Below are 16,822 nucleotides of genomic sequence, written 5' to 3'. Positions count from 1 at the left end.
CCCCAGTGTGTGTTGTTCCCCTCTATGTATCCATGTGTTCTCATCATTTATTTCCCACTTATAAGAGAGAATATGCAGTATTTGATTTTCTGTTCCTGTGTTAGTTTGCTAAGGATAATGTCCTCTGGCTCCATCCATGTTCCTGCAAAGGATATGATCTCATTTTTTATGACTGCATAGTATTCCATAGTGTATATGTACTGTATTTTCTTTAAAAGTCAATCATCGATGGACATTTAGGTTGATTCCATATTTTTGCTATTGTGAATAGTGCTGCAATGCACACACACACGGTTTATATTAGATTTAGATGTAGAATGATTTCTATTCCTTTGGGTATATACCCAGTAATGAGATTGCTGGGTTGAATGGTAGTTCTGTTTTTAGCTCTTTGAGCAATCTCCACACTGCTTTCCCCAGTGGTTGAACTAATTTACGCTCCTACCAACAGCGTATGTGTTTCTTTTTCTCCGTAACCTCGCCAGCATTTTCTGACTTTTTTTTCTTCTAATTTCTTTTTTTAAAATTTTTAAAAAATTTTTATTTTTTATTATATTTTAAGTTCTAGGGTACATGAGCACAACGTGCAGGTTTGTTACATATATATACATGAGCCATGTTGGTGTGCTGCACCCATTAACTCGTCATTTACATTAGGTATGTCTCCTAATGCTATCCCTCCCCCCTCCCCCCTCCCCACAATAGGACCCGGTGTGTGATGCTCCCCTTCCTGTGTCCAAGTGTTCTCATTGTTCAATTCCCACCTATGAGTGAGAACATGCGGTATTTGGTTTTCTGTTCTTGCGATAGTTTGCTGAGAATGATGGTTTCCAGCTGCATCCATGTCCCTGCAAAGGACACAAACTCATCCTTTTTTATGGCTGCATAGTATTCCATGGTGTATATGTGCCACGTTTTCTTAATCCAGTCTGCATTTTCTGACTTTTTAATAGTAACCATTGTGACTGGTGTGGCATGGTGTCTCATTGTGGTTTTTATTTGCAGGAAATTACTTTAAATGGGTTACTTTACACTTTACATAAAGTACCTTTTGCCCTTTGGTATCTGAAATGTCCTTCTGGTTTCTGACTGTACTGCATGTAGCCCCAGTACTCAGTATAAGTACAAGCTCGTGCTGCCTTGATACGATTCAGCTTTTTTCCTTTAAGATGTGACTTCTTAGCATGACAAAAATTGATTAGAAAAATAAAAAAAGGAAAAAAGTGAATTCTGTGGAAATGAACATTGGAAGTGACTTTTTTGCATGTGTATTTTGATGATATGAATATTGGGGTGATTTTATGGGGAAATAAAGGGAAAACAAACGTAAAAGAAGAACAAGTGGGATCCAAGGGCGACAGCTGGAGGCAGGGGATGAGACTGTTTCTCAAACTACGAGTGGACATTTTACGTATATGCCTCACTTTTCCCCCTTTCCTCTGAGCAACATGGTTTTTCTACCCACTGCCTGTATGAAGTCAGTGTGACCAATGGGTTCTTCTCTAGCATCTGGGCCTCAAAGAGCTCAGTCTCTCACAGCCTTTATGCTTGATCTCATTGGTTGTGCTGCAACATTAGACCTAGAACCTCATCCCCATTTTACCCAGTTGCCCAATGCCACTTAGATAGTTAGTAGAACCTTGAGTAGAACCCCATTTATTAGACATGTGGTCTCATTTCTTTTCACTTCAGTTCTTCTTTAGGTGGACTTTCCTCTAACAAATTTTAAAATCCTTTCAGAATGAACTAATTAGAACATGCTCTTTTTGTGTGGTTGTTAATTTTTAACAATTTTTATTGAACGTGTAGAGAGAGAAGGGGAGGTTAACTCTCCTATTCGTACTGGGATAAATGAAGAAGGCGTAAGGACAATCGGCATGGAACTCCACTGCAAATGGATTTTATGCAGCTGAAGAAAGTTTGGGCTTATTAGTATTTGCTCCAACGAACCTCCAAGTTTTCTCCATCATGGACAACGTAACTACCAACTCCTGAAAAGGAAGAAGGCCGAGAACTGGGTCAAATGATTCGACCACTAAATCACCAAATAATGGATGTCATCTCTACTAAGCCCTTGGCCCAATCCCCACAAAGGCTCACACCCCTCTCCATTTGGGCATTTTGTTTGTTTGTTTGTTTTTGAGACGGAGTCTGGCTCTGTCGCCCAGGCTGGAGTGCAGTGGCTGGATCTCAGCTCACTGCAAGCTCCGCCTCCCGGGTTTACGCCATTCTCCTGCCTCAGCCTCCCGAGTAGCTGGGACTACAGGCGCCCACCACCTCGCCCGGCTAAGTTTTTTTTTTTTTGTATTTTTTAGTAGAGACGGGGTTTCACCGTGTTAGCCAGGATGGTCTCGATCTCCTGACCTCGTGATCCGCCCGTCTCGGCCTCCCAAAGTGCTGGGATTACAGGCTTGAGCCACCGCGCCTGGCCTCATTTGGGCATTTTTAGCATGGGTCTGTTTGGCATGTCTCTCCCTTACCTTGGCTCAGTGGTATGCCTCCACTCAGAAGTTCCCAGTAGGTTCTGTCATTATTACTGGCCCATAGGCCCTGAACAGAGGTGATGTAGGGCCCCCATGAGCGCTCCTCCATTGTGAAACTGTGGGTGACATCCAATAGGTTACTGGAACTTAGAATTGTCAAAGGAAACCCACAATAGGCATTTCTCAAACTTTAATGTACTTGAGAATCACTTGATGACATTACAAAAAATGCAGATTTCCTGGCCCTATCCATAGATACTTTTATTTTTAGATATGAGCTGGGGGTCAGGAATCTGCATGCTTTATAAACACTCCAGCTGATTCTAATGCAGACACTCCATGCTAAATGAGAGAAATGATGCTCTTGGTTTCTGCTCCCCCCAACCTGCCATGGTAGATACTTTTCAGATAACAGCTTCAACCTTCCACCCCAAGATAGTAACTGCTGAAGATACTGATTCAGTAGAAGAACATGTTATCCTCATGTGCTAGAGGCACCATAAGTTAGTGGGTTTTCCCTTAGAAAAGAGGAACAGGAAAGGATAATTTGATATTTCATGTTGTGTTTATTAAAAAGTGACATGGTCAATATCTGTTTTATATTCCGTAGTCATTTTTCTACCTCCCTTAAAGCCCATGAGGGTAGCTTTTATAATATATATTATATTATTATTCTGATTTTCTTTATAGCATCCTACGCTATGTTGTTAAATATGATAAATAACTGTCAACTAGAGTTAAGGAGCCAAATAAATCATACTTTTCAGAGGCAGAGCCATTACTTGACCTCCTTGACCAGTAACTTTAGTTTAGGGATCTATGAATTTTCTGAAAGCGAGGGCAGGGGGAAGCTTCAGGGCATCTGTGAAACTCCCAGTTTAAATGCTAAGTTTGGCAGTGGCTCATGCCTGTAACCCCAGCACTTTGGGAGGCTGAGGTGGGCAGATCTCTTGAGCCCAGGAATTCAAGACCAGCCTGGGCAACGTAGTAAAATGCCGTCTGTAAAATAAATAAGTAAACAAATGCCAATTTTTGTGTGTATGTTCATTTTTTTCTGGGATGAACATTCATTACTTTCACCTGATTTTCAAAGGGGTCAGTGATTCAAAAAGAGTAAGAACCACGGTTCTAGATCTCAGATGTTTGACTTTAGAAGTTGCATTTACTGAAAGAATTTTATTGAAATAAGAGAGAGCTGTAAGATTCATTAATCTATTAAGTAAACATTAATTTACTACCTATTATGTGAAAGAAGATGAAATATCTCTCCTCCTATTTTAAAATCCTGCTGTGGGATGCAGATGGACAGCAAAGCTACTGACCCAGAAGCATCTTAAATATACTTTGTATTTAGGTGCAAATGTATTCTTACTGCATCTTTAGAAATGACAGCAAACACCTTAACCTTAGGTTAGGTACAGACCTACCCAAATATAGTATCATTCATTTTCTGAGCTTTCTCCATCACATCGAGGAAGACAGAACCGTTTGGCACAGTGACATTGGCGGAATATGTTTCATTGATTGTCACAGAGTAATTGACAGAGATAGATGATTGTGAGCCAGGAGCTGTCACAGTTACAGGCTCGTGAGTGGAGTTGCTGAAGTTACCTGGCAGAGACAGAAAAGCCCAGAGCAATATTCGGAAAACTAAAAATGATATTAGAGTTTGCAGACCTCCTCAACCCCTATCCAAGGACTCCTTGCCTTTATGCAGACATGGATTTACTATAAGGAGCAATTATCATCAGTCAAGGGGCAAATTTCTTGTATAACTAAAGCAGAAACTAAGACCAAAACTCACCAGCTTGTGAATGTTGGCACTTGGCTCAACTCCCAGCTGTTTAAGCAATTCAGTTGTTCTAACTTCTATTTCTCACAGAGGAACCTGATTTTTTTCTTTTTTTGCCTTGGTACAGCATACAATCATGCTTGTCTTTTCTCCTTTTTATTGCTTAACATTTATTGAAAACACATGAAGTGCCAGGCACTGCACTAATCATTTTATATGGATTGTCTCATTCAATCTTTACAAAAACCTATGTTAGATACTGTCCTAGTTTCCAACTTTTACATTGGAAAACTGAAGCTTAGAGGTTAAACATTTTGTCCAAGTTTCCTAAACCTGTAAGTGGCTGAACCAGGAACAGACAGAGATGTAAGGAAATGTCTCCTTTCTTTCTACCTGGTTGCAAAGTCATTTGAATAAGTAACGTATGCTATAATTTTCAAATATGGGCATATCCCTTCCACACAGATGTCTCATTTCCCTGAGGCATCACTCACTGCGCAAAGTCAGAGCACGGTACCAATCCTCTGTACTTTATTTAGGATGAGAATGGTGCTTAGATCCTTCTATATCCAACAGTCAGAAAATATGCCTTTGAAGATAGACATTATTGAATCAGGTCTGCCTTGTTATGTTTGAACTAAGAAGGACATCTAGCACTCAGTTAAGAACAAATCCTCAGGTGGCTGTAATCCCTGATAACATGATGAAAACTGAATTCTCTCTGGCAACTGTTTTGTTTTAGAGGTTTATCTGGTCATTTTTGGTTTCAAAGGACACCTGAATCTCACATGCTTTGGGTGCTATGGTGAAAAGCAGAACAGTCTGCTCTTTAATGCTTTTACCTGCAGCAGAGACGCAAGAAGAGTCTTTGTTAACATCCAAGAAGGTCTTTCCCATCAGGGCAGGTAAGACCTGGGCTGCAGCAGTTGGAGTACTGAATGCTCCTTGAGAAATTTCTGTGAGCACTGCATTCAGAGTTTGTTGGCAATTCCAGTCATTTTCATGATAATAGTCTGATGATACAAAGAGGGCCTAATGAGGCAGGGGGGCGGGGCGGGGGGACGAGAGATAAAGAGAGACAGAGAATATGAGACACTTTAAGTAAGGGGAAGCCTCTTAATAACTAATTCAGTATTAATTGAACATTGACTACCTAGGAAGCACCTCAGATAACTCAGATATCTTTCTTGTTATCCAGAAGCTTACAAACCTGTTGGGGCAGGGAGGTTGGAACTGCTTAATAACCCAAGCTATAATAGTTCCAATGAAAGCAGACTTTGCCACATTCATTTCTATATCCCAATGCTGGGAAATACCTGTCACATAGGAGACACTCAATAAATATTAACAAACTATTGTAAAAGGAGATGCCAGAGGAATGCCCTAAGGGATGCCTCTAGTGGGATGCATCTTTCTAAAGAGGAGAGGAGCTCACAAACATTTAATGAAGCTAAAAAAAAGCTTCCTGGAGAAGGTGGTATTTGAGTTAGGCCTTGGAGAGTAGGATAGAAGTTTGGCTTCTGAGATGAGGTGAGGAGCTCTGCACTCAAACATGAACAAAGGTGTTAGGTAGGAATGGCCAGGACATGACGGGGCAGTGATGAGAGTATCTGCATTTTAGCAAAGTTCCTCAGGGGATTCCTCCTGGTTTAGGAGAACTGGTGTATGAGGAACATTGGAGGCAACTGTGGAAGAATAGGCTGGAGAAGGAAGTTGGACTAGACTAGTAGACGCTTGAATTTTATGGTGAGATGTCTGACCTCATTTGATTGACAACAATGAGGAGGTGTCTGACATTATTTGATTGACAATGGGGAGTCTAATAGTTCATTAAACAGAAACTCTCCTGGCAGCAGAATGTAAGCTCGATTGAAGGGGCAGAATTGTGAGGTAGTAAAAGTTAGGAGGACATTGGGGTGAGCAAGACAGGAATTAAAGTGGGTCAGACTTGAACATGCTGCTCTGTAGTTTCCCAGGGATGGACTGTTCCTGTTTTCATCGTTTCTTGGAGGTTCTTAAGCTCACCAAGTGGTCCACAAGAATTTGTGGGATATTAAGAAAAAAGAAAAACCGGTCATAGCACATTTCCTCTTAAGACACATCAATAAATGTTATTAACATACATAACAACAAATTAAATGTTATTAATATTTAAAAATACCCAGCAATATCTTGTAGGCAAGTAGCTCTTGATCCTACTGTGAATTTGTATCACCTGTAGGGCTTTTAAGCCAGAACAAGGCGCAGGCTCCACCTCTAAATTTCTGTGTCAGTAACTGTGTCTGGTGTGGGCCTGGGTATTAGTGTTGCCTAAGAGCTCCTTCAGGTGATTCGAATGTGCAGCCAAAATGGGAAAGCAGTTTATATTCAGTTCAAACTTAGCAAGGCAATCAACAACTTAAATAGTAACAACAATACAGATAACCTTATGATTGGACCCGTGCTTACACCTCCAGCCTCCTGTTATGTTTCTCACGGACTCTGTGCTGGTCATGCTGAACACCTTGACCTTAAAATGTCTAATATTCTTTTGTGCTTTTGGGTCTTTCTCCTCACTGTCTTTGTCTCTCCCTTGAAAGTCCTCTAGCCCTGAGTCAGCCTGGAAAATATCTATTCATACTGATGATGCAGTAAAGTGTTTTTTTTTTTTTCTGTAAACCTTCCTTGATCACTTCTTATATCTTCCCCTTAGAGTTTGTAAATCAATGGCTCAATGAATGCAGGAATAAAGTCTCAGATCTCAAGGACCGTATGCATGACAGTGTAGGTGCTGAGTGTGAGTTTTGAGAACAATGGCCCGGGTCCCATCCCAATCTGTACCACTTTCTGGTTTTGTGAGATTAGGTAGTTTACTGACACAGTTACTGTGACTCATGCTCCTAGTTTAGGAAATGAAGGTAATGAAGTAATTCCCTCTTATCAGCGGGGTTACTTTCCAAGACCTACAGTGGATTCCTGAAACCATGGATAGCACTGAGCCTTAAATATACTACGTTTTTTTCTTATACATCCACACTTCTAATAAATTTCAATTTATAAATTAGGCACAGTAAGAGATTTACAACAACAATAATCACATAGAACAATTATGATAATATACTACAGCACCATTGCTGTAGTATATTAATAAGTACATAAGGGTTACTAGAACGCACGCACTTCAATGTTGGGACAGTTGACTGATAACCAGCTACTAAGTGATTAACGTGCATAGACAAAGGGATAAGTCACTTCCTGGGTGGAACAGAGCGGGAAGGTGCAAGATTTTATCACACTACTCAGAATTATGCACCATTTAAAACTTGTGCATTGTTTATTCCTGAAATTTTCCATTTAATATTTTCAGGCCTCGGTTGACCTTGGGTAACTGAAGCTGTGGAAAGTGAAACTGTGGGTAAGGGGGGACTACTGTGTGTGTGAAAGTGTACAACCATGTGTGATAGAACAACAAAGTAGATTGTAGTAGATTCTAGAGTTTCTTAGAGAAATTGTAGTTAGGAAAAGCTTCCTGGAAGCATTGGTTATGGGGAAGGAAAGCTGAAGATGAGAAGAGTACGTCAGGCAGGGGAAGGGAATCATATGAGCAAAATCAAAGTTAGTATAGGAACCGCGGAATAGATAGTAAGGTCTTAGGGGGCCAATAAGAAAGGAAAAATATACTGGCCAGGTGCGGTGGCTCACACCTGTAATCCCAGCACTTTGGGAGGCCAAGACGGGTGGATCACCTGAGGTCAGGAGTTCGAGACCAGCTCGGCCAGCATGATGAAACCCTGTCTCTACTAAAAATAGAAAAAAATTAGCTGGGTGTAGTGGAGGGTGCCTGTAATCCCAGCTACTCAGGAGGCTGAGACAGGAGAATCGCTTGAATTTGGGAGGCAGAGGTTGCAGTGAGCCGAGATTGCACCATTGCACTCCAGCTTGGGCAACAAAGGCAAAACTCCATCTCAAAAAAATAAAAAATAAAAAATAAGATACTGCTTTCTTCCAGAGAAGACTCCCTTCTCTGCCTCCTGTTTTACCCTCTGACTTACCTGCATGGCTTCTCCTGTGCTAAATGTGTTTCCAATTAGACCATTTTCTTTTTTCTCAGACAGAATCTTTTCTACCAGTGACTTTATATAAATACTGATGTTCTTTAAATTGCTTTCATCTGTTTTGACCTGCCCATTTATTAGACTCCTCTTCACACAGGTCAGAGCCAGGACAGCCATTGCACCAGTATCTGTCAGGAAACAAAACATTGTCGATAGGGGACCAGCCATCTCAGTTTGTCGTTTGTCCTGGACTAAGAGGTTTCCTGGGATGTGAGAGTTTCAGTGCTGAAAGAAAAACAGATCTAGAAAAACTGGTGTGGTTGGTCATGCTAATTGGTGAAGAAAGATTTCAAGATGCAGCAATCATCTCTCCAGCACTAACCAGTCAAATTATTTAAAGGTTTCGTCCCAATGTTCAGTTGCCATTTACTCCATAGTTCATGCCTCATACTGTAGTGCGATGGGCCTCCCACCAGGTTACTTAAGGGAGATGCTCCTCACTAGTGGCCACGATGGCCAGTTTATTTTTCCCAGTGATAATGTACTCTGCCACCTTTAGCTCATATACTAGCATTGTATATTTTGGTACTTATGACACTGTGTCCTGTGTTATCCAGCTATTTCTGGTGTAATTCATCATTTGACTTCATCATTTGTCAAGCTCCTGGAGGATTAGAGATTCATCATTTGTCAAGCTCCTGGAGGATTAGAGAACGGTGTCTTGTGTGTGTGTGTGTGTGTGTGTGTGTGTGTGTGTGTGTGTCTGCCATCATATGTAAAGTAGTACTTGACATAGGGTCAATGCTCAGCTGAACACATTTAAAAAGAAAATTCAAGATGCATACTGAAAGAGAAACAGGGAAGGGCCCAGAAAAGATATGTCTGCTGCCTGAACTTTGAAGTCCAGGTCGTGGAGCCCAACTGAGGAACAGGCATGTCTAAGAATCCAAACATCCTAGAAAGTATCTAAGAACTTGCCAAGGAAAAGAGACCCATCACACACACATAGCAGGTAAACAGCCAGGAAATTAGCTTAAAAACAGTTTAGGGGTGGGATGTAGCACAGATCTCTAAAGCTCTCTTGCTGCTGTCTAGAGTGTTTTTTATTTTTATTTTTTGGGATGGAGTCTCGTTTTTGCCACCCAGGCTGGAGTGCGGTGCTCCAATCTCACTGTAAACTCTGCCTCCTGGGCTCAAGTGATTCTCCTGCTTCAGCCTCCTGAGTAGCTGGGATTACAGGAGTGAGCCACCACACTCAGCTAATTTTGTATTTTTAGTAGAGACGGTGTTTCGCCATGTTGGTGAGGCTGGTCTTGAACTCCTGACCTCAGATGATCTGCCCGCCTCGGCCTCCCAAAGTGCTGGGATAAAAGGCGTGAGCCACCATGCCCTGCCCTTTTTTTTTTTTTTTTTTTAAATACACATTTTTCTCATTACACATACCTTGGTCATAAAACACCTATGGATTTGTAGGTGCATACACATGGACAGTATTTCACTTTTATATCTTGGTTGCTCCCATCTTTTCTATCTTTCTCTAATCTTTTAGCCATGTTGGCTGAGGGATTGAGAAAACCTAGGACAATGCATCAAATAAACTACATCTTTGTAAGCCTCTCAAGGGTTTCATTAGACTGATTAGAAAATAGTACTTAACAGAGTTGTTGCCCAGCAAACCTCTTTACAAAAGAGGATGAGGCCAGAGATTGGAAGAAGGAAAGATAAGGACTCGTTTTCTGGCTTGATACTTGGTCTCTCCTGTGTTCTTTAGCATGGGACCTTTCCTCTCTCATGGGAAAAGAAGTCTGAGAAATCTCACATTCTCCTTACTATCCAGAAATACTAAAATGGTGATTTGCTTTGAACTTAAATTTGAACTTTGAATTTGGAGAAAGATGAACTTGTATATCTGGATCCATAGAGGCTAAGCACCTATACTAACTGTCTAAAGACTTCTTTTTGGATGTTAAGGCTGACACAGTGGGAAATTTCTGGTTCATTTCCCAAGGTGAATATATAACCTATTGATTATAATATTGGACTTTGTCACCGGAGAGGTAGTATTGTTCAAGACTATCGAGGTATCCCAATTGTCCCAATAAACTAGAGAAAGAGACGGTGTTAAGTTAAACGAATTCCATTGCATTTCCCTTTTCTAAAACTTACCCTTTCTAAAATATTTCTTGTGAATATACTCATGCTTTATCCTCATTTTCCAGATGGAAAAATTAAGATCAAGAGTTAACATTCGTTGTTTATATAACTCAAAGAAGAGCTGGAGCAGGAACCGGGTATTTCTAGTATACCACAAATCTAGAAAGAGGCTTAAATGCCATCCATCATCCATTCTTCTCAAAAAGAAAATTCCCTTTTGAGAGGACTGGAGCAAAGAGGGTAGAAAATAAAATTCAAGTACTTACTGGTAGAAGAACTCAAAGGGCAAGACCTACTGGTGACCATGTCCTCTGTACCAAGGGAATTGGGCTTAGTAAACTCACCTACTGAGAACTGGCTACCAAAATAATAGTTTTTATTTTCAGGAGTGAAGTAGTTGACAACTTTGGTGGTTGAGTAGGTCCCATTGAACAGACACAAGGCCAAAACGTCCAGGCTAAGCTGGTAGTAGTTAGTCAGGGGATTGCCATTGTGTGCTTCTAGAAAAGAGAAGAAATACCTCCCTTAATCATGGAAGTGGTAATGGAGTATGCATTTTCCATCTATTCCTACTTACTCTATTTCAATTTCTTTACATTTAAGGAAAGGTGGGTAATAGAAGGGGAGGTCACTCATAGAATCAGAAAACCTGAGAAATGTAAAGGCTTTTAAGGGCCACTAAATGCCACTCAATTTCTTTCATTTTATTACTGAGGGGACATAGCCTTAAAGAGATTAAGATGCTATCTAAATATTCAGGTGGTTACAGAGCTAGGGCCAGAATACAGGTTTTCTACCTCCAAGCCTCTTGCGTTTTCCATAGTAAGGTGTTGAAACTGTAAGTAGAAACCTAGGTTGGAGGCCATCTCAAAGGAAGATGGACTTAATGAAAACTAGAATAAATGTTGGGTAGGAATTGAAATAAAACAGTGCACCTCACTAGTGGCCACCATGAGCGGTTGATTTTTCCCAGTAATAATGTACTCTGGCCGCCTTTAGCTCATACACTAGCATTCTGTATTTTGGTACTTATGACACTTTGTCCTGTGTTGTTCAGTTATTTCTGGTGTATTTCATCATTTGACTTAAAGCCAAGCTCCTGGAAGATTAGCGAATGGTGTCGTGTGTGTGTGTGTGTGTGTGTGTGTGTGTGTGTGTGTGTGTGTCTGCCATCATATGTAAAGTAGTACTTGACATAGGGTCAATGCTCAGCTGAACATATTTAAAAAGAAAATTCAAGATGCATACTGAAAGGGAAAAAGGGAAGTGCCCTGCAAAGACATCGTGAGATGAACAGGATGAAGAGGAGAAGGAAAGAGTGGAGGTAAACTTCATATAGTTCTGAATCAGCAGAGGAGAAGACAATGTTGTCTAGGGTCTCTAAATATTTGATTCTTACCCATATTTTCAATTTCTGCTTGGAATTTATTTTCTAGCTTGTCAATCAGGTGGTAATCATATATTAAGTTTTCGTCAGGGTTACGACATGCTCCCAAAGCCAGTATAATCAAGGCAAGCTCTCCTGAGCTTACCTGTGACACTGAAAAGAAAAGTATTCAAGCTTAACAAGGTACATGCTTGTGATTTTTTGGGCCTCCTGATTTCCTTGAGACTTATATTGCCTATCACTTCTTTCTTCTGTTGCGCTCTATACAGTCTTGTGTCACTTAATGATAGGGATAAATTCTGAGAAACTGGTTGTTAAGTGATTTTATTACTGTGCAAACATCATAGGGTGTACTTACACAAACCTTGATGGTATAGTGGACTACACACCTAGGCTATAGGGTACAGCTTGTTGCTCTCAGGCTAAAAACCAGTACAGCATGTTACTGTCCTGAATACTATAGGCAACTGTAGCCCAATAGTATTTGTGTATCTAAACATATCTGAGCACAGAAAAGGTACAATAAAAATAGAGTATTAAAATCTTGTGGGACCACCATCATATATATTCACCATTATGTGATACATTCCTGTACGAATATTTGATTCCTCTGTTCTTTATCCTCAAAGCAGAGCCTTTTAGAGCAGTATTATATAAATACAAACTAAATCTTGGTCTTTTCCATAAAATCACAGAATTGTTTTGGAATTATGCAATCCTTATGAAAGTGAAAAAAGAGGAAAAATAGATAAACAACAAGATCTTGGGTTTTTTTTTTTTCTTTCTCTTTGTGGTACCAGCTTGCTAGGATAGTAATACTTGACTTTTTATGTTCTGTCTTATAGAGTATCAAAACTCTCAGGCTTCTCATAATTCTTATAATAATATTATGAGGTAGGTAAGAGTGGCTTCATTTCCCCTTATACTAATTGGAAAACTGAGGCTCAGTATTAACATGACGGGTTCAAGCCCAACCCACACCTAGTCCAAATCTGGATTGTTCCATGGTTGCCTCTCCATCACCAGCTTTCTTAGTTATGATCTGTATTCTCATGTGGTTGTGAACTAAGCTAACTTATATAACAGCATTAATGGGTAAGAATCCATAGCTTTTGTTTGTGGCTTCTTGAAGAAAAATGATTTTTAAGACCAAAAGAAGCAAGACCTAGCTCTAGGGTGAGTGGTGTGGGATTGTATTTTGGGCATGTTTCTGTTACCTCAAGTTTGGTACCATTAGAATGGATATAGCAGGGATATTTTGGATGCATGATTTTTAGGATTAGTAGCAGATAATCTTTAAATAGGTAAAGTTTTTCTAAAACTTCCAGAGAATACAGCAACTTACGTCTCCTTTTCACAGTGTATTCGATTTGTTGGATCAGCTTTTGCTTCAGGTTTTGGTTCTGTATTCCAACAAGTTGGAGGGACAACAGAACATTGACAGAGGAGCTGGTTCCCCTGGTATACTCTGACTGGTTCATTGTATTCAACAAAGGTTTTAGGCGGATGTAGTTTTCTTCACTTACCTCTGTGGCAGAGAAGGAAGGAAATAAGAAACACACAGTCAGAATATAGTAAGACTTGGAGCAGGGGTTATATAAAAATATTTAGTAACAGGTATGGCACAGACCTAGACCAATCCAGTGGCTGCTGACTGTGTTGGTGGAATAATATAAAGGTGGGTCTTGAACCTACCCCCATGCCAGACATTACTCCTTTAACAACCAGCATGAAAATGTTTTCATATTTTAACAACTGGTGCAGAGTTATCATTGTGTACTCGCAGACTCCTGCCTGGGAAATTTAGCATCATTCCCTAATTTTGTATATGAAACTTAGAGAGAGTCTCCTTAAAGAAACTTCCATAACTGGAGGCTGAGCTGAAACTAGATTACATGTCTTCTGACTCCCAGTAAGCAGGACTTTCTACTTCCTGGATTCAGTTCTTTCCTTCTCCATCTTCTAAATCAATTGGGTTAATGCTGAGAAAATGCAGGTAAAAATTCTATGTTATACTGATGATTGACCCCAAAACTTTATTGTCTGATTGCCCAGCTGGCTGGGCATCGAGGTCATTATTCAACATTATACAGGTTGTGAAAAACTCTCCAGTTTTAGCCTACAACATGCCTCAATTCCAGAGATGGAGGGAAGTCACATTATACTGTGGAAGTGGGAGAATCCAGAGCTCCCAAGGAAATAGAGGAGAATAAAAAGAGTTACTATTTAAAACACAGGACACTTTCTCAATATATTTTTCCATAATCTTGAGGAGTAGCCCCAAATCCTACACACCTCCAGATTACCTAATAGATTAGTGGGAGAGTGAAAATAACATGAGCTTTAGATTCAGATTTTGGCCACATTCTGTGCTCCTTAACTTATGACTGTGGATAATAAGTTATGGAACTCGTGTTACCCTTAGTTTTCTCATTTAAACATTGTGGCTATTAACACTTACCTTATAGATATTGGACAAGAAACCGCCGAATAAACTGTAAAATGCTGCACATACTATTTTTTCCAGCATAACTGGAGTTTTTATCACTATACTTGAGAATCAAGGAAATGTAATTTCCCTTGCCCAGTTTTCTTTGCTTTAAAAGAAAGAGTCAAGAAGATCTGAATAGAGTGATTGTAGAAAGGCCATGGTTTGTTGCAGACGCAATGGAACAATTGTGAATCAATTCTCTGAGATTTTGTGGAAGCATCCAGCTCAGCAGATTTTCTGGCCCTGAAACAGACTTTTCAGTTCCTGGTCAACAACTCAAATCAGCTTCCTTGACTCTCAAAGATCAATTTAATTATTATTATTATTTAAAATGAATAGAAAGCCAAAACCTACATAGCCATCCCCTATTCTTAGGATCCAACAAGGGAAATGTCAGGTCAAGAAGAAAAATTAAAGTCAGAAGAGTCTATGCTTTAGCCTGTATGTATACAAACCTGTCTTCTGTGGTATTTTCTTACTGGTTAGAGAGCACAGATAGTACTACCTAGTCATCTTTGGACTGGTTTGAAGCTTAATTTCAGAGTAAAGTCTCAGAAAAGAGAAGTCATGCACCTGAGAACTGCACCAGACTTCAGGAGATAATTTGCTTCAAGCGTCTCCCCTCATTATCCTTTTTTTATGAATGAAGCTAAAGAAATTCAGAAACGTTGGGTCATTCAATGACTAAGGGATCAAACTGAGCTTGAATTTAGTTTTCCTTTCTCTTACTTTAATGTTCTTTTACAGAACCACACAATCTCTGGGGCTAACACCCATGCAAGAGATGATGGAACTTTATCCCATGTGTCCTCGGAAAGAGTTGAAGGGAGGTGGACATGCAACTTGGAACATCTAAATTAACTCATGACAAGATAGCAGTCATCACTATTTGAAAGAGATTTTTTTTTTTTTTCTGTGTAGTTACAAGGGGGCTAACCCAAAAATCTTGTGTCAAATTTCAGGAAAAAAAAATTTCATATCAAAACCAAAAGATAACTTTCCATGATCTAGAAAAGTTTCTGGGAGCATAAATTTTTTGTCATTGGAAATTCACATGAATAGAGAGTTGGTTGGTAGGGATGCTGTGCTACAGAGGATCTGAGCATAGAAAGAGCAGTTAGGCAAATGAACACACAATCTATAATTCCTCTTACAACAAAATGCATTGTGAGACTTTCCTCACCATCTCCTGCCACCCTTTTCATCATTCATGGAGTCCAACCACATATGAAACTGGAACGGGATCTTTTCTCAGGTAACTCTACATAGAGTCTCTTGTCAAGAGTATTCAGTAGACTATCACTCCGGAGTAATTTTAGCTCAAAGTGTACTCACCACAGATCTCACATAGTTGACTTGGAATAAGAGAAAACAATAAGAGCCCCACTAGGGGCAGCTGGTGTGACTGTCTCATCTCTCCAACAGTGTAACAGAATGTTGAGGAATTGACTGGCTATTTATTAAGTGATGGGCAGAAGGTAATGAGAGCTCCTCCTTCAGGTTGCCTTAGCCTCTTTTCACTCAAGCAAATATTAAGCAATGTCAGGAGGTGTGGTCAAGTGTATTTGTCCATGTGATGTAATAAATAAGGAAGAAGACTTGAAGGATATGGTTAGGGAGAATGAGGAAATAACTTTCCTTTGTTTCCTGTCCTAAACCTTCGGGGTTCACATCTATTATTTGCCTTCTGCCCAGTGAACATATATTAGGTGAATGACTGTTTCCTGTAATGTTTCCTTTTTTTTTTTTCCATTTCACTTTATGTTTTATGTTTCCTGATAAAGTAGATTTTATCATGCAAACACATACAATATATAAAAATGGAAGGAAAAGAAGACATCTAAATGGGAAGCAGGCATATGAAAAGGTGCTTGAAAAGGTGCTTAACATCACTGGTCATCAGAGAAATGGAAATCAAAGCTACAATGAGATATCCTCTCATCTCAGTTAAAAATGGCTTTATTCAAAAGACAGGCAATAACAAATGCTGACAAGGATGTAGAGAAAAGCAAAGCCTTGTACACTGTTGGTGGGAATGTCAATTAGTACAATCACTATGGAGAACAGTTTGGAGATTCCTCAGAAAACGAAACATAGCTACCATATGATCCAGCAATCCCACTGCTGGCTATATACCCAAAAGGAACAAGACCAGTATGTTGAACAGATATCTGCGCTCCCATGTTTGTTGCAGCACTGTTCACAATAACTAAGATTTGGAAGCAACCTAAGTGTCCATCAACAGATGAATGGATACAGAAAATGTCCTACATATACCCAGTGGAGTAATATTCAGCCATATAAAAGAATGAGATCCTGTCAGTTGTGACAAAATGGATGGAACTGGAGATCATTATGTTAAGTGAAATAAGCCAGGCACAGAAAGACAAAGATTGCATATTCTTACTTATTTGTGTGATCTAAAAATCAAAACAATTGAACTCATAGAGATAGAGAATAAAAAGATGGTTATGGGGGGCT

The 16,822-nt window shown here is 39.8% G+C and overlaps 1 protein-coding gene across 1 annotated transcript; it reads right to left on the bottom strand.

Annotated features, from left to right (window-relative positions):
* Positions 1–1,763: 1,763 nt before the first annotated feature.
* On the bottom strand, positions 1,764–15,840 carry TCN1 (transcobalamin 1). The gene is made up of 9 exons (XM_001088817.5): positions 15,677–15,840; positions 13,196–13,378; positions 11,863–12,003; positions 10,808–10,963; positions 8,307–8,497; positions 5,118–5,307; positions 3,911–4,094; positions 2,481–2,599; positions 1,764–1,991 (listed from the first exon to the last, which is right to left on the bottom strand). The coding sequence occupies exons 1-9, from the start codon at positions 15,753–15,755 to the stop codon at positions 1,930–1,932; spliced, it is 1,305 nt and encodes a 434-aa protein (XP_001088817.1). The 5' UTR covers positions 15,756–15,840; the 3' UTR covers positions 1,764–1,929.
* Between the last annotated feature and the right edge of the window lie 982 nt (positions 15,841–16,822).

The sequence above is a fragment of the Macaca mulatta genome, chromosome 14, assembly GCF_049350105.2.
Source record: "Macaca mulatta isolate MMU2019108-1 chromosome 14, T2T-MMU8v2.0, whole genome shotgun sequence".
Lineage (NCBI taxonomy): Eukaryota > Metazoa > Chordata > Mammalia > Primates > Cercopithecidae > Macaca > Macaca mulatta.
The sequence above is the reverse complement of the archived record's forward strand: the minus strand, read 5'-3'. Positions and strand labels throughout refer to the sequence as shown.